This window comes from Phasianus colchicus, chromosome 4, assembly GCF_987193195.1.
Source record: "Phasianus colchicus chromosome 4, bPhaCol1.hap1.1, whole genome shotgun sequence".
In the NCBI taxonomy this organism is placed as follows: Eukaryota; Metazoa; Chordata; class Aves; order Galliformes; family Phasianidae; genus Phasianus; species Phasianus colchicus.
The window spans coordinates 30,909,845-30,935,612 of NC_143439.1; the positions used below are offsets into that span (position 1 = coordinate 30,909,845).

At 48.4% G+C, this 25,768-nt stretch overlaps 1 protein-coding gene across 3 annotated transcripts; it reads left to right on the forward strand.

Annotated features, from left to right (window-relative positions):
• The first annotated feature begins 911 nt into the window (after positions 1-911).
• Positions 912-25,111, forward strand: MFHAS1 (multifunctional ROCO family signaling regulator 1). Of its 3 annotated transcripts, XR_016466015.1 has the most exons (4): positions 912-4,029; positions 20,538-20,664; positions 21,856-22,280; positions 23,044-25,111. XR_016466015.1 is itself a non-coding variant. In XM_090139069.1 (3 exons), exons 1-3 carry the CDS (start codon positions 927-929, stop codon positions 21,857-21,859), a joined length of 3,234 nt encoding a protein of 1,077 aa, XP_089995195.1. In that variant the 5' UTR covers positions 912-926; the 3' UTR covers positions 21,860-22,281. The 3 variants fall into 3 exon arrangements, 2 of the variants coding, with proteins under 2 accessions (XP_089995195.1, XP_089995196.1); XM_090139069.1 differs by lacking the exon at positions 23,044-25,111 and having other exon boundaries at positions 21,856-22,281; XM_090139070.1 differs by lacking the exons at positions 21,856-22,280; positions 23,044-25,111 and having other exon boundaries at positions 20,538-20,668.
• The last annotated feature ends 657 nt before the right edge of the window (positions 25,112-25,768 follow it).

A 25,768-nucleotide genomic window follows, 5' to 3' on the forward strand; every position in this document is an offset into this window, starting at 1 on the left:
GAGTACCTGTGTCTCTCAGCAACAGGATCTGATACCAGCCCACCAAGAAGGATGGGAAGGGCCTTCCGGGTCATGGTGTCCCTGCAGAGCTGTTCCTCCAAAGCCGAGTGGCAGTTCCAGGGCCAAAAGGCACTTCAGGATTGCCTCTGATGCTTTGGGCAGCTCCTGAACCCAGCCTGGTGCTGAGCCTTACCTGCCCGCATCCACACTTCCTCCCCACCCTTCGCATCCTGTGTTTGGCTTTGCCAGCCAACGCTACCAATTTTCCCTTCTCGGGGATGACTTCATGCTCAGAACAAAGTTGAACTGAAACACGGTGAAGGTTTGCTAGGGCTCAGAGCACCTGAAGAAAGGGCTTTGCTCCAGGTTGTCACCGATGGGAAAGAAAGATGGCCACCGAGCCTGCAGCTTTGCGATGCGCAGATGTAGCAGTGGGTGAACGCGGTGACTTAGCGCGGTGTCGAGGATCCGGCCAGATGCAGGCGGCGGAGGGAACAAAGCCCGGCAGGAAGGTGGCGGAGTTGCTGCGAGTAACCGCGGCGCTGCCGGCTCTCCGCGGCACGTTAACGGGAGGGCAGGTTCACCCCGGCTGCTGGGCGGAACGGCCGGCCCCTGCCCGCCGCAGGGGTAACGCACGGCTCAAGGCCGGTAGCTCAGCCCTACGCCGCCCCCCGGGAGGAGGTGGCACACGCGGCCCTCCTCGGCGCCGCTCTCGGCGGGGGCTGCCCTACGGGCGGGCCGTGCCCGCGTCCCGCCCCCGGCGGGGCGGTGGCGGCGGCTACGTGCGCGGGGCGGCGCGGCGCGGCGCGGCTGGCGGTGCCGGCGCGGAGCCGCGGTTCGCCCCGAGCCCCGGCCGCGCCCATGGCGAGCAGCAGCGGCGGCGGCAGGTAGGGCGGGCGGGCGGCGCGGGGCCCCGCTCCCCGGCCATGGCGCAGACGGAGCCCCCGAAGGCGGCGCGGCTGTGGCGCGACGCCGCCCTGCGCGTTCGGAAGCTGCGGGGCGGCCCCGGCGAGCCCGAGCCGGAGCCGGACGAGGGGCCTCCGGGGGGGCCGCCGCCGCCCGCGGCCCGCCGCCCGCCTCTGGGAGAGCTGGAGGCGCTGAACCTGAGCGGGCGGGGGCTGGAGGAGCTGCCCGAGGAGGTGGGCGCCGCCCTGAGCGGGCTGCGGGTGCTCAGCCTGCGGCGCAACCGGCTGTGCCGCCTGCCCGCCGCCGCCCTGCGGCACCTGGGCCGCCTGGCAGAGCTGGACCTCAGCCACAACCGGCTGCGGGGCCTGGGCGACGGCAGGGCGCTGGCGGGGCTGCGGGGCCTGCGCAAGCTGAGCCTCAGCCACAACGAGCTGGGCGCCGAGAGCCCCGGCCTGCCGCCCCGCCTGGCCGAGCTGGCCCGCCTCGAGGAGCTCGACCTCAGCTTCAACCGCCTGCGCCGCCTGCCCGAGGGCTTGGGCTGCCTGCGGCACCTCCGTGCCCTCGACATCGATCACAACCTGCTGTCCTGCTTCCCCGCCCCGCTGCTGGAGCTTGCCGCCTTGGAGGAGCTCGACTGTTCTGGCAACCGGCACCTGGGAGCCCTGCCCGAGGGCATTGCCGCCCTGCACCACCTCAAGATCCTCTGGCTGAGCGGCACGGGTCTGTCGGCCCTACCTGAGGGCCTCTGCCAGCTGGGCGCCCTGGAGAGCCTCATGCTGGATGGCAACCAGTTGCGGACTCTGCCCGCCGGCTTCAGTGGCTTGCAGCGGCTCAAGATGCTGAACCTCTCCTCCAATTTGCTGGGTGAGTTCCCCGCCGCCATCCTGGCGCTGCCAGGGCTGGAGGAGCTCTACCTGAGCCGCAACCAGCTTGCTGTGCTGCCTCCTCACCTCTGCCAGCTCCGCCAGTTGCGCACCCTCTGGCTGGACAACAACCGCATCCGCTACCTGCCCGACTCCATTGTGCTCCTGCACAGCCTGGAGGAGTTGGTCCTGCAAGGCAACCAGATCGCCATCCTGCCCGAGGGCTTTGGGCAGCTCTCCCGCGTCACCCTGTGGAAGATCAAAGATAACCCCCTCATCCAGCCTCCCTATGAGGTCTGCATGAAAGGCATCCCCTACATTGCGGCCTACCAGCAGGAGCTGGCCCACTCCCAGCCTGCCCTCAAACCCCGCCTCAAGCTGGTCCTCATGGGTCTGAAGGACGCTGGAAAGACCCTGCTGAGACGATGCCTGATGGAGGAGGATGGGCAGAAGGAGGATGCAGGAAGCCTGGAAGCAGGGAGCGCCCAGCCCCGAGGGTGCCCTGGGCAACAGCAGGATGGTGGGAGAGCAGTGGGATGCTGTGCCGTCCCTGAGGATGCTTCTGAGCGGCGGGACATGTGCTCTCACGTGCCGTCCCACCAAGGGAAGGGAGAAAGGCCGTGCCCTGCACCCTCACTGCCTCCAAATGCCTCCCAGGTTTCGTCAGGACTGCGACTGTCAGGCAGCAAGGGCATTGAGGTGATGGACTGGACTGCAGATGCAGAGAGGGGCTTGACATTCATTGTGTATGAGCTGGCAGGGGACCCGACCTACGATGTGATCCAGTCTTTCTTCCTTTCTCCTGGAGCGCTCTATGTGCTGGTGGTGAATCTGAGTGCCTACGTCCCTCAGCACTTCTACCCGTCTGTGGGCTATTTCTTGCACTGGCTGGGTTCCAAGGTGCCCCACGCTGTGGTGTGCATGGTGGGAACCCATGCTGACCTCTGTGCTGAGCGGGAGTTGGAAGAGAAGTGCCTGGACATTCATCACCAGATTGCCCAGCAGGAGAAGAGGGATGCTGAGGGCCTCCAGAGCCTTGTCCAGCAGGTAGATGAGGCTCTGGGACAGGACTTTGACCTGCGCTGCTCCAGCCCTCACACTGCCTTTTACGGGGTCTCAGACAAGAACTTGAGGCGAAAAAAAGCCCAGTTTCAGTATCTTCTCAACCATCGGCCTCAGATCCTCTCTCCTGTACTGCCTTTCAGCTGTTGGGACCACTGCCAGGTGCGTCGCCTGCGGGACAAGCTCCTCTCGGTGGCTGAGCACCGTGATATCTTTCCAAACCTGCACCGGGTGTTGCCCAAGTCCTGGCAAGTGCTGGAAGAGCTGCACTTCCAGCCACAGGCTCAGCAGCTGTGGCTGAGCTGGTGGGACTCTGCCCGGCTGGGCTTGCAGGCAGGCCTGACAGAGGACCGGCTCCAGAGCGCCTTGTCCTACCTGCACGAGAGTGGGAAGCTGCTCTACTTTGAGGAGCACCTCACACTGCGGGAGTACGTGTTCCACAACTTGCCGCGACTCATCGACATCCTCAATGTTTTCTGCCAGCGGGATGCCACTGTGCTGCTCCAAAAACTGCTCAGTGACACCCACGTTGATGAGCTGAGGGCCACTCAGCTCCATCATTACGTGGAGGGCTTCTTGCTGCATGGCCTCCTCCCTGCCCATGTTATCCGCCTCCTCCTCAAGCCCCATATCCAGAGCCGGGAGGACCTGCAGCTCATCCTGGAGCTGCTGGAGAAGATGGGGCTCTGTTACTGTGTCAACAAACCCAAATCTAAGCCTCTAAATGGGGCGACCGCTTGGTACAAGTTTCCCTGCTATGTGAAGAATGAGGTGCCCCATGCGGAGGCGTGGATCAATGGTGCCAATCTGAGTGGCCAGTCATTTGTGGTGGAGCAGCTGCAGATTGAGTACAGCTTTCCCTTCATTTTCCCACCCGGCTTGTTTGCACGCTACAGCGTCCAGATCAACAGCCACGTGGTTCAGCGCTCAGATGGCAAATACCAGATCTATGCCTACCGGGGAAAGGTGCCAGTGGTGGTGAGCTACCGGCCTGCCCGGGGAGCCCTGCAGCCAGATACACTGTCTATTGCTAGCCACGCATCCCTACCAAATATCTGGACAGCTTGGCAAGCTATTACTCCCTTAGTGGAAGAACTGAATGTCCTGCTCCAGGAATGGCCGGGCCTGTACTACACTGTGCATGTCCTCTGTTCAAAGTGCCTTAAAAGAGGGTCACCCAACCCACACAGTTTTCCAGGTAAGGCACGACCCAGCTTGCCTGTCACCCCTTCTGGGGCTTTGTGCCTTCTTTGAGGGGATTCTGCCATGTTTATGTGAGCTTGATCTTTACTTATCCCACCCTCCCCCCTCTCTGTCTCTCTTTCCTGATGACTTGAGTCATAGAAGAAAATATTAGGGTAGCTCCAAGGAGATAGGCTTAAAATAACACTATTCTGAGATAGGGGAATGTTATGTTTGCCTTTGCCTAGGCCTTTTTTCTCTGCTTTTCGGGTTCTTGTCCTAAGCAGTGGTCATCCGTCATTGGGAAGACCCTATCCTGTGCTGATACTGATTTCTTTGAATGGCTCAACATTTTTTCCTAAGTCTTTTATCCTGCAGCTTCACCTTCTTTGGAGCTGTTTGTAAACACAGAGATGCCTGATAGCACCTTGGTGTCCCTACTCCCACCCAAAAGCATTCCTCTGAGTGCAGGAAAGCTCCTGCTGGTACACAGTAGCCACACTGATCTTTGTAGCCCCTTGTCATGCCCTCTTTTTTAGAAGAGCCTCTGACTCTAGGAGGAGGCATTCCTCCGTGCAAAGAGAAAGATGCTCCATCTTCTTTGTTTAGGTCTCTCACCTGAAAGCATTTCCCAGACTTTGCATTTGGGTGATACTATTCCTTAATAAATATAAATATATTTTTTCCTTCCCCTCTCTCCCTTCTTCTAATGAAAAAACCATAATCTGTCTCCTCTGTTACGTGACTAGCCATGGTGCTTTTTAAATCTTTTGCCTATAAACTCATTACTGTTTTACTTTGTGTGTATACCTCCTGACCTGCATCCTCCTGCTCCTCTGGGTTTGCTTTGGGGTTTGCTGATGTGTGTATCTGTTTGAAATGAACATCCACTCTGAGCTGTAAGCAATGGTCCAGAAGCATACATTTTTATACACCCCTCTCCCCCCCCACTTTGGAAGTGTGTTGAAGCATTCCTTATTTACAGGTAACCTGAAATTGTGAGGGAACTGGACTATGTGCTAAGTTAAAGCAAGCAGGGATGCTGGACAGGTTTGTAGGCAATGTGAATCATAGAGTCACAGAATCAGTTGAGTCAGAATGGGCCTTTAAAGGTCATGTAGTCCAACTCCCCTGTAATGAACAGGGACATCTAGAGCTACATCAGGATAGTAGGGTGTGTTTAGATATTTGTTTTGTTAGCTGATTTCATCCCCTAAATATGCTCTCTTTTTGTAAGGAGCATTGGACTCTGGTGAGGGGAACCCTGACTGTGAATTGGGAAGTGACACTCCCATGATCTGGCTGCTGACATGCTCAGGGCAATGTGATCTGCTTTCAGAAAAAAAAGAAAAAAAAAACCCTAAAAAAGTAGCTAAGAGAGCAACCAGTATGTTTGGGCATTAGCATGGATATTGAAGATTCAGCTTTTGATGAAATCAGGCCTGCAGTCACGCATCATTTCCATGCGTGTGTGTTTCACAACTGATCTTTTATGACCCCATGGAGCTGCAGGTAAATGAGAAACCTGCTTGTCTGCTTGGGTGTTATTTAAATGGAGCCTGGCTATGACTTGTGTTGAGTGAAAAATGCAACCCCCCAACCGTTTAGAAGGGTATAGCCTGCATGCTTGCCTTTGATCCAAAACAGTCTTTGCTGTAGATATGCTCAGTGAATAAGAGAGCGCTTAGCATCTCTGTGGGAATCGTGAAGCAGTGGGGCTTTTTTTCCCCAATTTTGTTGAACAGGAGGTGTGAATATTTAAAGTTGTAGTGCTTTCATGTGAGTGTGTCATAGTTGGTATCACTTGTGACAGCATGTGGGAAGGAGATGGTTCCAATGTTACTAAAACGTGCAGCAATGGAGATGTCTGTGTTTCTTTCCAAGCTCCTCCAGCAGAAATCCTGGCAAATACAGAGCTGCTAATTCTGAAGTAGGGCTGTGGTCTTTTTAGGACTTCACTGAAGAAATGCTTTGCAGCCTGTTGACTTTAATAAGGGAAATATTTCTGAGAAGACACTGCCAAATTTGTGCTCAGAATTGGAAGTGTAGTCTGGCTGTGTCTGCTTGTGCAGTCTGTGTCGTCATTCGTGAAATTGATGGTGCATTTTTGCCATCCAACATTTTTGTTGGAATCCCCTTCCAAGAGGGAATTTGCCTGTTTAAGAGTTGAGAGTTAATCCTTGCTTCTACTCTGAACCTGCTTGTGCATGTTTTCATTGTTTAATAGAACACAGAAATCCTTCAAGTACAATATAGTGTGCGCAGTAATGGTTAATAAGAATTGAAATTCTGGATTCGGTCTTCTGAAGGTTTATTGCAAACAAACTATGAATAAAAATGATCTAAAAAGGACCTGACAGAATCCTTTTAAGGAAGCTTTCTTGTTTGAGACGGCTTTGTAGTTGGGTGAATCAGTAACCGAATTGGCATCCGAGTTGGAATCTGTGTGCTTGGAGGCTGCAGTCATCTGCTCAACCAGTAAGTGCTGTGTTGAATGTTTGAGTGGTTTTTTTTTTCCTTTATGTTTGCACTACATATAAATAAAAGGATCTTTTCCAGACTAAAGAAGACAAATCCTTGAACGTACTGACCAAAAAAAAAAAATTGTTTGCCATGTCAAGATGAGACCTTTGTTGGATTGTCACAGACGCTGTGAAATGCTATGATTTTGTGTGTGATTTGATGTTCCTGAAACAAAGGGCTTTTGGATGGTGGGTAGTGGTAGAGAAAAAGGATGGACTGTGGGACCTTACCTCAGATTCTTCTGAGCTGTGCTATGCACAAGGCATTCTTAAGCCTTGTGTGGCTCGTTGGGGGGGGAAGCAATTCTGTTTGTGGAATGACTTGCTTTTTTTCCTGCCTCTGAAGTTGCCTGTATGAACATAGGTAAAAGAAGGCCAAGAGCTGTGTCTGTTTTAGAAAACTCACAAAATACTGTTTCAAACAGGACAATCATTTTCACAGATAAAAATTTGCCAGCAAGTGGAAAGCTATGGGCAGATAAACTGTGTGTGATGCTCTCTCAGCCTGTCCTAATAGGAGAGATGCTGCAGTCCCTTTATCATGTTTGTGGCCCTTTGTTGTACTCCCTCCTGTGTGCTCATTTCTCTCCTGTACTGGGGACCTGGACTGGACCCAGTATTCCAGGTGCAGCCTCACTAGTGCTGAGCAGAGGGGAAGGATCCTGTCCTGCTGGTAATGCTTTTCCTTGTGCAACCTAGAGCACCATCAACCTTCTGAGTGACAGGGCACATTACTTACTTGCATTCAGTGTAGTGTCTTCCAGAACCCCAGGTCTTTTCTGGGGAGCTACTTCCAGCTCGTGCCCCCAGCTTGTCCTGAGACCTGGGAGATCACAAGTCTCTATTCCATCCTTGCTTTAGAGTCAAAGGGAAGCATGAATTCCCATGGTGGCTGGGATGCAGTAATGAGATGGCAAGATTTCACTTTGTCATGCTGTAGAGTCCTGCATAAGGTGGAAAAGGAACAGGTGGGACTGGTTTTCTCAGAAAGGGTCAGAAGATGCTCCCAAGTTTGAGCAAGCCTCCAAATGAAAAACTCATGTCAGATGTCTAATTGTTCTTCTAATTCAATTATAAGCTTTTTTGCCAGGTGGAGCAATACCTCTTAAAGCCTGATGTTAGCATGTGGCAGCGTTTTCTCATCCCTGTTTGAGGGTGGAGTTTTTTCTTTTTTCTTTTTTTTTTCTCCTTATTTTCAAATTAGATGCTTCATTATTTTGGGGCTATTACAGCCCCTCTAAAAAATGCCCAGCGCAGTGTGAGTACTGGGCACCAGTTGTCTGGATGGCTGGGGAATGCTGAGCAGGACCCCACAAGTCAGGAGGAAAACAGGCCGGTAATGAAGGAAACAAGCTTACAAGCTGCAATTGGGTTGTTACAATAATGATGTGCGTATATAGCCAGATTCTAATTTGTATCTCCTGCTCTCAAAGCCTGGGGAAATGGGTTGGTGGTTCTAATTGGCGTCTCACTTAGCAAAACTTCTCCCCAAGCTGTTTGTTCCTTAACTGCTCATCTGGACCTACTTCATTCCACGTGGAGAATCACCTCTGGACTTGGACTTGGAGCTGCCATCAGTGACCCAAGGAAATGCTAGGTTTAGGTGTGTGCATCTTTGGTTTGGTTTGGTTAGTGAAGAAATGCAAATGTTTTGGCCTTCAATGCATTTTATTCCCCACTTTTTTTTTTTTTTTTTTAGTTGCTGCTATTTCACTTTGCAGGAAATGACCTGTAAGAAAGGTGCTTAGTACCAAGTGATTCTTTGTACAAGAGAGCTGTTAAAAATTGACTGACTGTAAGCGTTAGTGATTGCTCAGATCAAATACAAACGCAGGTTTTCTCCTTTCCAGAGTCATCTGGTTTGTGTTTCACATGCAGGTATCCTGAAACATGCTTTAGTTCCTGCTACCTGCATGCACTTTTGGTGAAAACAAAACACTTAGAAGTGGGAACTTTTCCCATGTGGGTTTGGTCATGTCCTGTCACATGTGTTTCACATGTGTGTGTTTCACATGTGTGATAAAAATGCTGCAGAACATAATACATTTATGAAAGGCTATACTCTTTTTCTTGTGACAGGAATCCTCACGCTGATGTCAGCTTTCATATTTGAGGAGCTATAGGAAGTCTATGCGTCTTTGAGAGGAAAGCTCAAATGTGCAAGTATGTTGCAAGGTCCTTTCACCTATCAGGAGAAGATGGTGGGAGTCTGCCAGTTTTGGTATTGTGCACCTTATTTGACATTGGGATAGAGCTCTGGAGAAAAAACAAGCATCACTTTAAATGTGGAATATGGATAAATCTGTCTGGTAGTTAATTCTGCACAGTGCCATGTCTTGTATTTGCAGTATAGAGCAGGTAGCTGTGGGCAGCCTTGCATGCTACTCACTAATTAGTGGTCTGTTAATGGTAGCATAGGTTAGTTGTTTGGCTCCTAAAAGCAGTTTGCCAGGGGAGAAAATGTACTTAATGAAAAGCTCTGTGTCAGTTACAGTATTACCAAAAGTAGAAACCCATGCTGCCTGCTTGCAAAACCCAGCGGCAGCAATTGAATTTCATTTGGGATGTTCGGCTGCAGTGACTTTGAGGTTCTGCTGTAGCAGGCTGAGGTCATGCTGTACTTGTGTTATTTTTCTGGTCACAGCTCAGACCTGCATCCTCTGGTCATGCCAAAGCTGTCGGTGGCATCAATGCCCACTCACAGGCACATGGTCAGGGGCAGCTTGCTTGTGGCCAGTGGATGGAGACCAGGATTGCAGTGGATGAGCTGTTTGTACTGGTTGTGGTTTAATGCATAACCCTAACTGCAGATTATTTTTTTTCCCCAGTTTCTTCCCCAGTATTTCAGGAGCAAGTAACCTTCAGTGCAAGCAAAACTTCGTCTCAAACCCTGTTCTGTTTTTTCCACATGATGACTTGGAGGTGATGCTTTCATGGTCCAAGAAGGAGCTTTGTTATTGCTGATCCTTTAACTAGGAATAGTGATCCATTTGGTAACACAGGCATCTCATTTTGACCATCAAGATGTTCGTGTTTTTCTGCCCTCCGTGCTGTCTTCACGTCTTTAAATATTAGCTCACTGGTTCCTATGCACATCCTCCTTCTCTACTATATTACAGGGAAAAACAGCTTCCCTGTCTGTCTGACTGCTAAACATTGCAGGGTTATGTCCTCAACAGTGAAATGCAGCTGTACTTAATGCAGATTATAGAAGAGAATGATTCAAGGTATTGATGTCCAATGCATTTGTTTTTCCTTAAAAAGGGCTGAGCAGCTGTGAGTCTGTCTGAATGGGACTTCGGGCAGTGACAACAATGATGTGTCCGCTTCCTTTTGTAATTCCTCATCCCCTTCTCTGTGAAGTGGAGAGTGGCAAACAGAATCCCTCCCTTAGCAGGGGTCTTTAGTCATGACTGGGCCCAGAGGAGCCAGAGCAGATGAGATACTGAGGAGCCAACAGAGCTGCTGGCAGATATGGATCTGTGGGGTGCAAGGTACCTTGCAGTTGGCAGACTCACCCAGGAGTTGCCCAGGGCCATGGGGAATTGTGCATCCAGACAACCTGGTTTCTGACTGAGCAGTGTGGTGTGGTGCCGTCGCTCAACAGGGGATGGTTCCTAGACTTAAACTGGTTTTAGAGAGCAATTTTTTGTTCTGGACAAGGCTGCGTGTGCCCAAGCAGAGGATGCTTTGTGGCAGGTTTCCAGAGAAGAGAGCCTGAAGCCAGCACCAGCCCTACTTCACCATGTTACACAACCAGGCAAGTTGCAGCTCCCTCTGCATTTCTCTGGATCTTCCTTCTGAATACATTTTCTTTGAGATTTTGACACTCTTGTTTCAGATAATGATGCGCCTGCTGGATATTGAAAACTCTTGTGGCCAAATAACTCAGAATTATCAAAGTGGCTAAATTTAGGAAATTGATCAAAAAGAGCTTCCCCTTCTTGTGATCTGACGTTACATTTTTCAGTTACTGTTATTTTTACTGTGGAACTGCTTACATCTGCTTTGGTTGAGCACTAAGGTGGTGACTTAAAAGAAATCCATCCCTATAAAGTAACGCAGGTCTGCTGCAGTGTCAAATCCTTGCAGTTCTTTTAAGCTTCTAGTAGCCAGCCATGCAGAATATTCAGTGGAGTTGATACGAACCTCCCTCTGGCACTTCAGGCATCCCAACTCCTTGACTGGGCAAGAGCATTGCATGGGGAATGAAACTCATGTGCTTTGATCTCATTGACATCTCCAGTTGGTTCTCTGCACCTCAATTTGTGAGTGTTGGACGAGGAGTCTCACTCATGTTGGTGAAGCCTGTGATCTTGCATTAATGGCATTTTTTATGCCAGTAAGTGAGAGGCTTGTCATTTCCCAGTGGAATGTGCATGCACCCGAAGGGAGTCCTTCAGACTCTAAGGTGATCATTATTGGATTTTGGGAAGATTTTCACTGATGGTTGTGAATGTCTGCTGTGGTCAGCTTGGAGTCTCCTAGGAAAAGATGCTGAAATCAATCATAGAATCAAAGAATCATTTGACTTGGAGGGGACCCTAAAAGGCCAACTAGTCCAACTCTTCTGCAGTGAGCAGAGCCACCTACAGCTACATCAGCTTGCTCAGAGCCTCGTCTAGCCTGTCCTTGAGTGTCTCCAGGGATGGGGCATCTGCCACCTCTATGGGCAACAGAAACTTTTCCCCTTGTCCTATTACAACAGACCTTGCTAAAGAGTCTGTCCCCTTCTTTCATAGCCCCTTATAGAAGCTGAAAGGCCGTTATCAGATCTCCATGGAGCCTTCTCCAGGCTGAACAAATGATCAGGAATTGAGTCTTATGTAGGTCTCTTCTCATTTGTCCTTCTGAAGCATAGCCAAAAGAGTTTTCTGGATGAAAGAAACTTTGAGAACCTTCCTTTGGGTCTTGAAAAAAGTAGTTCTCTCTCACTTCTTTTTGTAGCAGAAAGCTACTATGAAGCTTTTGAAGCTGCTTGTTATTTTTAACTTGTTCCTTTTACTCCTTTTAAATAAATCACGTCTTTCATCTACAGCAAGAAGAGAGCCTAGCGCATAATGTTCATGCACACATGCGCATTTAGCAGTGCCTGCAGTGAAGCTAAACATGACATTAAGAAAAGGTTGCCAAACAAGGCAAGGCGATGCTGCGAATTTGTGATTCACACAGAGAGCTGGTTTTTAAACAGTAAAAACCTTTGGGCTGAACCAGGTGCAATGAGAGCAGGTGCCTGATGCTCTGCTTTAGGTAACACGATTGGCTGGCACTGGGGGCAGGGCTGGCATTTCTGGCACTGCACCTCGCATATGCTGGGATGTGCTCCCCTTCAAAAGCTGCGGTCTCACTCTGAAACAGCACCTCTAATAGAAAGCTGTGTCACAAAACAGCCTTTTGTCTGCTAGCCTTGCATGTGGTTCTGCTCCTGCAGCCATCCAAGCAGTGCAGGTGAGTGCTGGGCTGGGAGCTGAGAGCTGCGGCACTTCTGCTGCTTGCTTGTGTACTGCTTTATCCCCCATTGCATAATGCAGCGTGATGCAGTTAATCCGGTCATCATTACAAAAGGATTTAGAACTGATTTTTTTATTCAGCAGTCATCTTTAATAAAGCCTTGCCTCGCTTGAAGGGCTGTTCTCCTGGTTGTACGTTTAAGAAAAATGCAGAAGGCTGAGAGATGGACAGGAACAGTGAGTTCATGGAGAAGGAGCACAGGCACCTCTGGCTGCCAGGAAGGTGCTGGGGAAGCCCAAAAACATGGGGTATGTTTCCCTTAGCACCAAGCCTGAAAAATCTTTAGGTACAAAAACAGGAACATCCAGTGTGACTATATTTTGTTTGCATTTTTTTTACTTATGAAGCACACTTTTTTGGGAGGAGAAAGAAAGGTTCTTTTGGATCTTGTCTGGCTTGCAGTCTCTTGGCTTGAGCCAAGAGCGGTTGCTCCTTGTTTTTCTTAGAACAGTACATTGTGTGAGTTTGTATGTGGTAGATTTGCATTCTTAGCTGTGCTACTGCTTTGTGGAAAGCGCTCTAAGGTAACTTTTGAGCTTTTGAGCAGCCCTGAAGCATGCTGAAGCCCTGTCCTGGAGCCCCACTGCAGAGCATGCAGCCCCTGGGGAGGTGCAGGATGATAGAGGAGATGCTGGAGGAGTGAAATGTTTCCCTGGGAGACTGCTGAGTTCCTTACTCAGGCTTCACCTGATTCAGTGGCAAATGTGGCTGCTATGGGAGAAGTGCTTTTTAAGCAGCAAAGAAGAATGCTGTACTTTATTTTGGGGCACTAAGAGCTCAAGACCAGATGGCATTTAGCAGGTGATGAACTCTGCAGGAGTTAAGCAGCAAAACTATTGTTTCTGAACTCACATGACTTCTCATTTTGGAAGGCGTTTCAGTGGCTGAATAAAAGAGCCAAGAGTTGTTTTCAGCAGAGGTAATAAAACAGTCTATAATGTTGTCTGTAAATAAGTGGTTTCCCATAGGGAAAATGTGTTTACAAGCAAAAGTGAGCTATTACCTTGATTTATAACTTAGTTGTCACTCATTTGAGTATTAGGGAACAAGAAGTTTCAAAGAAAAGTGAGCAAATGATTGGAAATACTTGGATGTCACTGAAAAAAAAAAAAAAAGAGGAAAAATAGATTTAAAAGATTAATCCTCATCTCTTCTGGAAAAGAGGACAAGAAGAAAAGATTTTGTAAAGCTCTTACTAGTAAAAGGACAGACGGAGCTTTGTTCTTGACCACTGAGCAGTGCAAATCTAGCAGCTTACTCCGACTTCGAAACCAGCAACTTTGTTAATAACAGAAGTACTTTAAATCGAATGGTAACTACTCAGCTGATGCCATACCTGCCCTCTGTTTGCAGTGTGGTGTTATTTATTAACCAGGAGAAACTGGGTGGTTGTAGAAAAAGCAGCAAGAAGACATTGTGCTCAAGTTGAACACACGTCTAGAATAAATCCTGTGATGTATGTGCACAGATCAAATTTCAAGGTAAAGTGGTTTCTTAATAGATTGAAATGGGGATTCCCTTTCATCTTTAAGGGATGAGTATGAGTTGGCTCAATGAACAGGTAAAATACCTGTTCGATGTAAACCTGAATGGGAGTTAAGTTGATTAGACCATTCTCCTTAAATCAGTTGAATGCTGGTGAAGGAATTCACTTCTTTGCATAAGTGGCTCCCTGTTTTTTTCTGAGGAATGGTATGCAGAGGGGGTTTAGAGTTTTGTGTGTGTATCTCACATTAAATGATCTGGAAGTGAATACTTGCCATGCAGGTTTGAAAAAACAGCTCCCTCCTCCAATTCATTTTACTGTTCACATTGTAGCCTTGGAATGGCCCTAAGGCAAGAAGAGCAACCAATGGAGCCAATTGCTTTTATCTGGGAGAAATTTATTTAATCTCAGAAAAACTGTTGGGAAGCACAGGTACAGACACATCTTCTCTGTGTGGGTTTGTTGTTTGTTTGGTTTTTTTTTTTTCTATTTCTCCCAGCCCTTGGCTAGCTTCTGCCCAAAGAAGGTGTCTTACGTGCTTGCCTCATTTTCCTCTGTGTTTAGCAGGTGGTCAGACTGAGACTTGCTCCTGCTTTATCACTAGCAGTCCATAGGACAGAATCTGGTACGCCTCTCATCTTTTTGGTCCCTTCCAGGAGCTGCCTTTTCATGTTGCCAGCTTTTAACGTGTTGTGACTCAAGAGCTGGAGCTGGAACTAGCAAGATGCTGACCAGTTCTGATCACTCCCTGCATATGTAGGAGAATGTTGCCTCTTTGCTTTGTTCATCAAAGTAATGGCTTTGAGAGCGTTTTTAGACTCCATTTGTCCCTTCAGTGGGATCTGCCACATTCTGAACATCTGGATGGAGGAGAAAGCTCAACATCTCTTCTGTGCTAGGAATGTAATAGCTTTGGGCTTACTTTTTTTGAAAGGTAGGCCGATAGCTGACGGGAACTGCCTGTTTGAGCTGGCTGAAGCTGCAGTGTCTGATATTCAGGTGGCTGCTCTTGTATGCAGCTCTGCTGTTACTGGATGAGAGCAGCCAGACTAGTGCAGTTGGCAGCTGTCTCTCCAGCTGGTCCCTGCCTTGGCAGGATGAGAAAGTGCCCAGATATGGTCGAAGCGGTGGAATTAAAAATAACCAAAAGGTAGATTCTGGGCTTGGTTACTCAGTAACGGACCTCCTTCTATTTTGGGATGAAGATAATTTGCGCTGAGCTTGTTATACTGTGACTCGCCCTTAAAATGCCTTGACAGTCAATTTCGTTCCAGCTAATAAGGTCCTAAAATGTTAATGAAGCAAATCAATTTTTCATGGCTTTGTATTGCAGTCATCTGAAAGAACTGTGTTGCAGCCTGCTGATTCCAGGATGCTTTTTAGGGCAGATATTAGAAGGGTGGTGAAATACTCAGCAATTTGGAGGATTTTTCTGTTTCAGCTTTTTCCCAGCACCCACTTTCATTTTCCTGAGCCTTTTTTACTGTCCTGTATATTTGTCCCCTGTGGCCGCTTCCTTTCTCCATTGTCTGCACTCATGAGCAGGGGCTGTTTGCTTCCACATGCCCCCTTGCACTGGGAAACACAAAGGTTGAGTGCCTGACAGGACAGGCGCAGTGAAGCTGGACAAGAGGGACTTCTTCTGCTGAAATACTATCTGAAATAGATGGAGGACAAAACAGAGAAAAGGCATCACGTTCATGTCAAAAATCAGTCTCCTCTCCTTCTGGCCCATCTGTTACTGAGATGGCAGAAATCCCTCTGTGAGCTGCAGAAAGAGGAGAAGGGTGTTGCGCATTGATAGCTACCTGCACTGGCTTAGGCATTAGGTATTTCTGAGCTGCTTGTTTCATATCGTCAGAACAAGATAGAAGGGCTGAAACCTTCATGACTTATCCTGAGACCTCTATCTTGATGGAGTTATTTTGATGATTTGCTTCTACTGGTCTCTGTTCTGGTTTGAGTTTATGGAGATGGGAAGTATGAAATTGTCTGGTTTTGGAAATGCTGCTTTTTTTGTTTTAATTGAGTTCCAGTTTCAGTTATAATTATGTGGCCCTGAGAAAAATGTTATAGAATGATGTTTTGAGACAAACGTAATGTATTCCAAATTTTAATAGCATTAGTAGGGGTGAGCTCAAATAACTCATGTCACAGAAACCACTGAGATGTAAATGAGATGCAAATTTGCATTTTGAATAATTGCCCTCCTTTATCTACTGTGTCGAGCATCTGAAATGTTCTCCACCTGGAGGTACACTCAGTCCAGTGTCAGATGCTTCCCTGGAGCTTTTGCAACCATTGAGTTGTGACTGTCCTCTTCTGCTGTGACAGTGAGAGGTTAAGTGCTGGCTGACTGTCATGAATTGGGAAAGGAGGAGGGTGTATGGTGTTCCTCTGACCAAGCTGGTATTTGTGTGACCAAGTTTATAGCTAAACTTGAAGGCTACAGAATCCAGGGAGGACATCTCTCCAGGATGTCTCTCACCAGGCTGGCTTTCAAGGAGGCCTTACAGAGCACCTGCCCCTTGGCACAGCTTCCCTCTAGGGTGATGGTTACAGGGCTTCTTGGGCATGAGGGGCAGCATGGGTGATATCGAGAACCATTGGTGATAGGTGGATGGTTGGACTGGATGATCTTATAGGTCTTTTCCAACCTTAGTGATTCTGTGATTCTGTGATATCAACAAGGGCAGTGCTCGGGCCTGAGCTGAGCAGGGCACAGCCTCTACAGTGGACCTAGGGCTCTCTGGTCTAGTGTGCTGTGGTTCTGTGTCCCAGCAGTCCTGGCTGGAAAGCAAATGAGAAGATAATTAAGTCCTCACTTGGAGATCTCTATGCAACCCCCTTGCTACGAGCAGGGCCATCCCCACAGATAGATAAGGTTGCTCAGGGCCCTGGAAATAAATGAAGGATAGTGCAGAGTTGTAATGTTCTATTTTTGTGCTTCAGATGTAGACAGTGCTTTAAGACGCAATTAAAAATTCATGCCAACAGAGAGTAGTGCTTTTTGGAGTGCAATCTTTGAGAATAAGTTTATGCGTACTGCACAGCAGCATTTGCAGGAAGCAGCTTATTCGTTTCATCCAAGCCAAGAGTGGTAAAGACGAGATTTAAATGGCATGGAATAGAAGCAGGCTTGCTATGAGACACCATCTTCTTCCTGTTGCCAAGATGCCATGCAGATTTCTTATCCTCTGTGGAGCTGCAAAGTCCCAGCATGTGAGTGTAATGCTTGGGCTTACCGCAGAGGGGAAATTATGCCGTGGCTATTCAACCTACCCTGTGTTAGATTTAGTCAAAATGCATATTTCAGATGTTGAACCCCAAGCAATAAGCAGAGAAGCTACAGCTTTTCCAGCCTAACCTCTTTATGGCTATGGGATGAAGGAGATAGAACTGCATGTGAGGCCTGAGCACGCTTTGGGGTGCCCCGGGACCTGGGACTATCTTGTGAACCCCACTGTCTGGCTGCAGTAGGAAACTGAGCGTGGGATGGGCTTTGGCCTGCAGAAAATGTTGGAGTGTTTTATTCTGTAATTCTCTGAAGGGATGACCCAGTACCTCCTGCCACCCTTGTGGCTGAAAGCCTTCAGCACACGAAAGGAATTTGGTGTATGAAAGCAAAAGAGCTGTAGGGCTACAGAAGTAAGCATATGATTGCAGCAGTTTGGGGGCATGGGATGGAGTGAGGAGCAGTGATGAGGCAGGGCAGGGAGTAGGAATAAATTCCATGTTCCTGTCATGAAGCATGGCTGGTATATCAAGATCCCAAGAGAGAGAAGGATGTGAGCAACAGCATGCAGCCATGGCTAAGATCCTGCCTGTCCACTGCTTGCTTGTTGTCCCAGATCCTTACGGACACCATGGAAATGCCATTGGGCTGGTACTCTGCGAATGTATTCTCCTGACAGCTCCAAGAGAAAGGAGATGGCCTGGCAGGCTGCAGCAAAGCTCCTCAGCCCCATGCCCTTGCTGTAGTTCATTGACATGTGGACAGGGAGCCTTGCTCCACCTAGGATACCTGTGGTAGCAGGAGCTGTGTAGAAAATGCAGCAGAAGGCAAAAGGCCTGGGTGGGATTTTCCTTCCTTCGTGCAAAACCCTTCTGTCTGTTATACAGCCAAGTAGGCTTACAGCTGGGCTTGTCTGTCTGCCAGCATGGAGCAACTGAACACTGCTGCAAGTGCTTTCCTTTCTTACTGTCAGCGTCCCTCTGAACCATCTGATCCGTCATGGGTATCTGGCATTTCACGGGTATTTCCTACAGGCCAGCAAAGTGTGCTTTGCAGCATGCATGGTCTGATTGCTGGCAAGGGCTCTGAAGAAGTCATCTCAACCCGAATCACAACTCAAAAACAGAAGGAATAATGGGCCTGACTCTGCATTTGACCAAAAGCTGTGCACCAGGAACACAGAAAGCAAATATGGCTATAAAAGTGTCTTCCTTGTGTGATGATACATAACTGCTCTCTGGAACAGGCAGTTATCCTCATCTGTCTGCAGACATTGGCCTGGCCCAGGTATCCAGCATGAGTTTGTGTCTGTGCCGTTGCAGGACAACCTTTCAGAGCAGAGAGGCAGGACTGACATTTTCAGCAAAATTTGTGACGCACTTATGGAGGAGTGTGCAATCAAAATACAGACTGGCAGGTCTGTATGTAGGGGCAGAGCAAGTACTGCAGGCATAGACTGCTCTAGGTGCAGCTATACGTAAGTTAAACCAAGTAAATGCCACCACATGCGAAGGATTTAGCTTTTTCCTTTGTATCAGTGCAGTACTTTGTTTGGTCTCCTCAGGCTCACTGCTGAGGTTTGTGTGAGCATGAAGCCAAGCTTCACTCAGGTTCACAGTTGCCTCAGTGGCAATCTACAAGGGAAGGTAAGGCTGTGATGAAAGGGACACTTGATTGAAGAGCATGGGGAGAGGGTTGCATGCAAACCAGACATCTATTTTACCCTGCAGCAGTCTCTTCTGCATGAGAATTCTCCCCCTAAGAATTCTTGAAGTGGGGAGACAAAAATGAAAACAAAGGCATAATCAGGCAGTCTTACTTCACTCCTCTGGTTTAAGATCTAATGGATAGTAGCGCTGCCTTTAAAGCCCATAATGGTGCACCAGTGTCATGATTCATGTTTCAGAACTGGTGTTTTCAGTACTGTTAGCAAAACTACATCTGGGGAGTCTACCTGGGGCTGGAAACCTGGGAGGCACCGGGACACGGAGCCCTGTGGTGTGCATACTTGGTGAGACACGTCACTGCTTTCAACATGCGACAGCTCACATAATTGAGGACGCTGCCTTGTAGGTTTAACTTAGAATTGCAAATACTGTCACGATTCATCTGTCTTAGTGGCTTAAAAGCTTCTCTGCCACTTCAGGTTTGAGTGTGGGTGGGAGAGGAAGGTAGACAGTCAAACCAAATGTGATTTCAGCTTCCAGTCTGGGGGTTAAACTGGATCTGCTGGTCCCAAAGGTGGGCTCTCCTTCCGGAGGAGCTGTGTTTGTTCCCTGCCAAACCCCTCTTGCTGCTTTGACAATACCAAGCAATGTCTCCTGAACCTGCTGAGTAAAACAAGGTTTTTCAGATCTGCTTTTTCACAAAAGTAGGAAAAGAAATATTATGAGAAGGAAAGGAGAGTGGCATGTGGGGGGGCTTCGGGACTGTTGGGGCTGATTGCTAGTGTGCTATCCTGCACAGGTTGGGATGTTCTTGGAAGCCTGACTTATCTTATTTTTCCTGGGATATCAGGCAATCAAGGCTAGATACTTGGAGCCATTTTTCTGCTGTTCTTTGTTTAACAGCAGAAGGGTTTGTTGCAAGTGCATTTTACAGTGGGGAAGTCCAAGGACCTGTGTTCTGCCCTGGACTACATGCTGCAAGGGTGCCAGCTTGGCACTGGGGTGACACAATTAATTCAGCAAAGGAATAACACGTGCTGTGAGGAACCCCTGCTGTTCCTGACTCACAGGGCTAGTATGGTCTCCATGAGGGAGCAGCTGACAGCTAGGAGCTGGGATTTGCATGCTCAGCAGGGTATAGGGTGGCCCAGAGCCCTGGCAGGAAGCAATAGCAATCCCACAGCAGCTGTGCCCAGGGAGAAGGGAATCCTATTGCCTATTTTGACTTTGCTTTTAAGCATTATTCTGGCAGCTGGAAGAGGCACGCTGTGGCTCTCAGCCATGGCAGGACAGCAGGATCTCTCCAGCTCCTGGGTAGTTCCAAAAGGAACAGCTCAGAATTTTCAGTACTGGAGCCAACAATTGGATATGCACAGTGACTAGGGTTGTTTGGGAATAAAGCAGGAGATACATAAAGGTCTAAAAAAGGTCAAGCATGTTGGTTTGAGGTCCCCCTTAGAATTTATTAGAGGTAAAATACCAAAGTGATACAAAAAACAGTGTCTGTGGGTGCTCCCAAGCCATCTGCTTTCTGGCTTGTACCAAAGACGGTGGTCTTGGCATGGTCCTTGTAGCAACCTTCTGCTTGAACTGAGGGACAGATGCATTTTTGTGGGTGTGGATGGCTGTAGTACGCAAAGATGAACAATAAGACTTGTATCTGTGGCTTCATCTGTCTACTAATTATCCTGCTGATGCTACAGGTCAGCTTCTTCCCTTGCGTGCAGCTTGAAGGTAGACTTCTGGATCCCATCTGCCCCCAAAGCCTAATTAAAACACCTACTCCTAAAAACCTCCCTCTCATTAGGCTCCATGTAGATGCTATGAATCCCTGAGGAGCTCTCAGATCTGTGTAGTGATTTAAAGCAGACACAGGAAAGATGGCAGATGTTACTTTTCTGAGGAGCAGTATGTCTGCAGGCTGTAATCATCGGGACGTTCACCATGGTTACGTGGATGAGACGTGCTGGGTTTGCAGGAGCGGGGAGCCCTCATATATTGCTTACTTCCATTGATTGTGGATGTTTGTTTGGGGGGAAGGGCATGCTAAAAGGATGTCTAGCAAATACTTGCCTTATTCTTACTTCCTTCCTTTATTCACAGGAGAACTGCTGAGTCAGCCAAGACCGGAGGGACTGACGGAGATCATCTGTCCTAAGAACGGCAGCGAGCGAGTTAATGTTGCCTTGGTTTACCCCCCCACTCCTACTGTGATCAGCCCTTGTTCCAAGTAAGCCCTGAAAGCAGCCCCCACTCCTCTCAGTACACACCAGAAAGCCTATGTAAAATATATCTTCACTAAGCATTTTCTGGAAGGTAGCGGTTCTGCAGCTCAGGGACAGTTCTAATTACGTGTGGTTGTAGGCAGCCTGCTCAAAGGAGGAGAGTCAAAGTAAAGTGGGTCGAGGTGTTCCCTGAGCTGTGTTGTGACAGATCAGGAGATAATACCATTATGCATAAGTTTAAATAGAAAGGAATCTCTGGAGGTCTCTGGAGGCTCTGCTCCAAGCAGAGCCACCCTCACACCTAGGTCAGATTGCTCATGATCTTGTATGGGTGAGAGGTGATGATGATTGCTAAGGATGAAGGTACCACTATTGTGTTGTGCTGTTCTCTTTGGGTAAAGTTTATTCCTTTTGTCACATCAGTTTCCTCTATTTCAACTTAGCCTTTCACCACGATGAAGATGCAGTGTTCACTTGTGTTGGAATCTGGTGGAGAACATGTCAAAGACAGGCAGTCAAAGCTTGTGGTGGTGCACGGGGCTGCCTGTTCTAGGTGCAGGGCTATGCACTGCTTGTTCTTTGTGGTGCAAGGGAATTTGGCAGGTAGCATTGAGGAGTAAACTAAATATCCTGCAGGTAGTTGGCACTGTGCTGCGTGTGGATGGCGGTTGTTCACTTCAGCATCTGAAAGTAGCTTTGAATGGTTTTCTCTCTCCTCAGTAGCTCAAAATAAGCTCATCTTGCTGAAGAGCTGTTTGGGTGATAGATGACTGTTGAGCTCTGTGTTAAGGAACCCTGAAGTGCCTGCTTGGAGCAGGAAAGAAGGTAGCTGCTCTGATCCTGAGCCACAGGCCACAACTACTCATGCTGCTGGTCCTCCTGTATGTGTGCTTGACACAGCATGTTTCTAATCCCAGGTTGCAGTGTTTGTTATACTATGCTGTCATCTTCGTGCCTGTGTGCTTGTCCCTCCGTCCTCCATTCTGACCTCCATAGTGTCTTAGCAGCCATGTCCTAGTTTCAGTCAGTCTGCTGGCAGGAAACTTGTGTTCTCAAAAAGGCCTGCCTTATTTTTAAAGTGCTCTCCCTCCTTATTTAGCAGTGAGAGAAAATTGTGTCTTAAGTTGCTAATCACAAGGATTATGAACCCGGCTGCTCTTGCTTCATCACTGTTTCTCTCTCCTTTCCTTTTCCAGATAAATCATCAGTACTGGTGCCAAAGGTTTTCCACCGGAGAGGAATGTGGCTGATGCTCTACAGTGCTCCATCTCCAGTTGTGGAGTTGCATGCTGACAGGGATTGGTGGTAATTTGGGACTCAGATGCCACAGGGCAGAGGCAGTTCGCAGGTGGAGGCTTCATGGCTGAAGTGGACACGGTCACCTGCAAGCTGGGGATGACAACGAGACATGAAGCAAAGCAATTGCTGCAGATGGCAGGGCTGCCGGAGAAGAAAAGCACTGGGGATAGGATTCTGTGGACCCATTGATTGCGTATTGAAACTCATTGGGATCTCATGATGAATGTAAAATTGTTCTTGGTACCATTTAATTCAGACCTGCTTGGAGGAAAATCTCTTGAAATGAGCTGTAGCAGAATTCCCTGGATTTGTTCCTGGACAAGTGAGTTTTGTGGCAGTTGGCCAAGGCTTTGTGGGAAAGGGGGGATGGTTTTGTGAAGCCTTTAAAATTGTTTCAGTGCAAAACACTGGGCTGCAGTTCAGGGGGAGAAGCATCTTAGGAAATGTTTCCTGCCTTATGCAGTCGCTTATGCTCTGCTACATAGTGGTAAAGATGTGTTGGAGGAGCAGGCAAGTCGAGACCTGCTGTGACATTCTCCTGAATTCTGGTCCTTCAAATATCAGCCTGGCTGTAAATAGCACCTTTGTCAGGAGCTTAACATTGCAAAATGCAGAGCAGAATCCGTTCTAATAGGAAATTGTGAGGCCCAGGTGTGAAGAAGAAAGCCATTGTTCCTAACTTCAGCATGGAAAGCAGCCAGATAAAAGCTTGCAGCTCAGTCAACTTGCTATCTTTTTGGAGTATCATTCCAGCCAGGAGGGAGCCTAGGCTCAGCCTTCATGTGTCAACCTGCCACCTCCGGCAATGGGCTTTTACAAGTTTCTCATACCAGTGAGAAGCATTAATGATTGTGCTTCTATAGTTGCTTCTATAAACTCACTAGGAATTGCCTGTGGTGGCAGGAGGGAGGTGAGATCTCTCCAAATGGTGCTCAGAATAGCTCTAGAAAACTTCCATGTCCCAGGTTGTGCTGTCCAGTATAGTTAGAAACTACGTTAGAGAATTGTCTACAGTCATCTCCTATGCTGGGAGGGTTTCTCTTCCTGTCTCTGCTGCTACTCACCTCTCTTTCCATCCTCTGTAGGAAGAAAATAGTGATTTATTGCTGAGCTGTTGCGTGAAATCCACGTTGCAAAGATATCACCAACTGGAATCCTTCTCCAGACAGGAGATCAGCTTCCCAGTGCGCCCAGCTGGTGTGGGATTCAGGAGTGCTAAAGGAGCAAGAGGACAGAGCAGACACCTTACAGCCTGCTCTGTGGGACTGCAGCCCTGCTGCCACCTCATCAGGAGCTCAGCGTTACCTGGCCTTTGCAGGCAGCAGGCACCCAGCCTGTTCCATGTACTGAAGCCATAAAGCTGGGAGTATGGCAGTCGAGTTATTTAATATGAAATTGGGATCACTCATCCGCCCACTGTTTAGTAACTAGTGTAACTGTTTTCATCTGTATTTTTTTATATGCTAAAGCCATTTAATTTTCTATGCAGCTCAGAAATGTCTCCCCTTTGCAACTGCCAAGTGAGAGATCTGTGCAGGAAAACCACGCCAAGTGGCTGCTAGCCCTTTTGGTTTTGCTGCTTCTCTCTTTTAAGGATGTGTCCTGGAATCCTCTGCACACAGCATCCCTTTCCTGAGCTCCTGTCTCTTGGACTCCACACAGCATCACTGAGCCCCAGGGATGAGTGCCCTGTATGTTTGAAGGAACTTTCATTTTTCTTGAGTCAAGCCTTAAGGAAAGAGGGCTTGAAGATGTTGCTCTAAGAACAGAGATATCCAGTTCAGAGCGTGAATTACTCTGCTCTTGTCCTTGCTCTAAGAGTTATTGAACTGTTAGAAAAGGGGCCGAGGCCTCTGCAGAGCACCCTGCAGACTTTACAGCAGGTGTACAATGAAGAAAGAGCAGATAGGACTGGGGCATCAGTTGTCTCCCTGTGGAACTGATGGTGACTGTAACCCCTTTGGAAGAGGAGAGGAATCTCCTGTTACTTGATCCTCACTTCACTCAAGAGGGCCGTGCGCTGGTTTTGCTCATTGGTTTGCAGACCTCTTGCTTGCTAACCAGTTGATTTCATGATGAAACTAGTGCACGTGGACTTGGAAGCAGAGCTGTAGGGCTTTCAGCACTCACTGGAGCTTATACTGGAGTATCTTGTGTTACACTTGAAAGCAAACATAGGATTCAAACATGCATCCGTCCAAATGAAACTCTCACAATAGCAACTTTGCCTTCTGCTGAGTCTGTGTAACACTGAAGAAGCTGCATGTCCCAAAGCAGCATCCAAATATGTTGAGGTAGAGCCCAAAGGTTGATGTTGTATATCTAGCTCATCTTAGGGCTTGCAGGAGTTCTTGGAGGCCTCTGACAACTGCAGAGGATCTTAGGGGGTGGGGTCACTGTTTTAATTCTGATGAAGGCAAAAAGGTCATAGAAATAAGATGGGTTCAGCCTGCTACACTGCCAAGATGGATTTGACTGGTCCCCTTTCTGCATTCTGTCTCTGCTCTGAGTTTGGTGCATTCAGGTTTAAAGCAGAATGGAAAGAGACATCAGATTGGGGGTTATCCTGCCTTGTGGCCTCTGAAATCAAAGGGATGAGACTGGGGGCTGTGGGAGTACACTTTCTCCCCCTTGCAGCATCCTCAGGTGTGCTCAGCTGTGCCATAGCACTGGAGCTTACGTGGGGTCCCTGTCCTGTTTCCATTTCTCCTTTGTTCCTCTGACCTGGTTAAAGTTTGTCAGAGCAGCAGGGATCTCTTGCTGTGAAAGGCAGATGTGGATTTGTTAAAGGGAACTGCAGATGTTATTTAGGAGTTCACTAAGTGATGTGGAAACCCTCTGGCTCGCTCCTACAGAGCCGGATGTTGGAGCTCAGCTTCACTCTTTGGTTGGGATCTTGGACTGCCATCTTTGGAAGGGCAGTGTGGGGAGATGGAGATGCTGCACCGCAGTAAGCACAACAAGAGTCAATGCCTCAGTGTAGCACTTACCACGTGCTTCATGGCTCAGTCAGTGAACTGTAATTGCAGGTATTCACATCATCTATATACCTGGGCAGGACTCTGCACACACACACATGCATGCCCAGACACACACACACCGCACCGACACATCCTCGCCAAAACAACAAAATAAAAGCGATCTAAATCTCAAGGAGAAGCTTAGCTGTTTGGTTTGTTTTCCATTTCCAGTGCTTGAGTCCTGCCTCTGGGGTGGTCTGGGACTAATTGCAGCCTTGCTTTTTTTGAACGTGGAATGGAGCTACTCGTGAGAGTGCTGGAATAGGCTTTTACAGGAAGGGGCACCCAGGAACCTGTGCTTTCCTGCAGGCTTCTGGCGGTAGGTTTGTTGCTGTAAATGGTGTTTAGGAGCAATTGGCTTCCTGGGTGAATGTGCCTAGGCCTGCCTGAGGTGGAGCCTGGCTCCAGCTCCAAAGAAATGATGTTGCTACCTGCACTGGTGGCTAATGCAGAGAAACCTCCTGGGTGGGATTTCTGCCTGGTTGGCTTTCTTCAGAGCTGGAGAAGTGGATTTCCCTCCCTGTTTCACATTCTTTCTTAGATTTAAGTCAGAAGTGAGGGGACAAGATGCCACCCAGCATGCCCTCCTTATGACTCTGGGATTCTGCTTGAAAGGTGACAGGGTTTGAAGAGGTCTTTTGTGCCTGCCAGGGTCCTTGGTTCCTATAGGGTGGGCCTATACACAGAGTCTGGTCAACATCTGTCCCCATCAGCCTGATGCCTCACTTCTGCCATGCTTAGGTTTCCCTGGGAGTTACCGAGTGTGCTTTGAAGTGGGGCTAATAGGAAA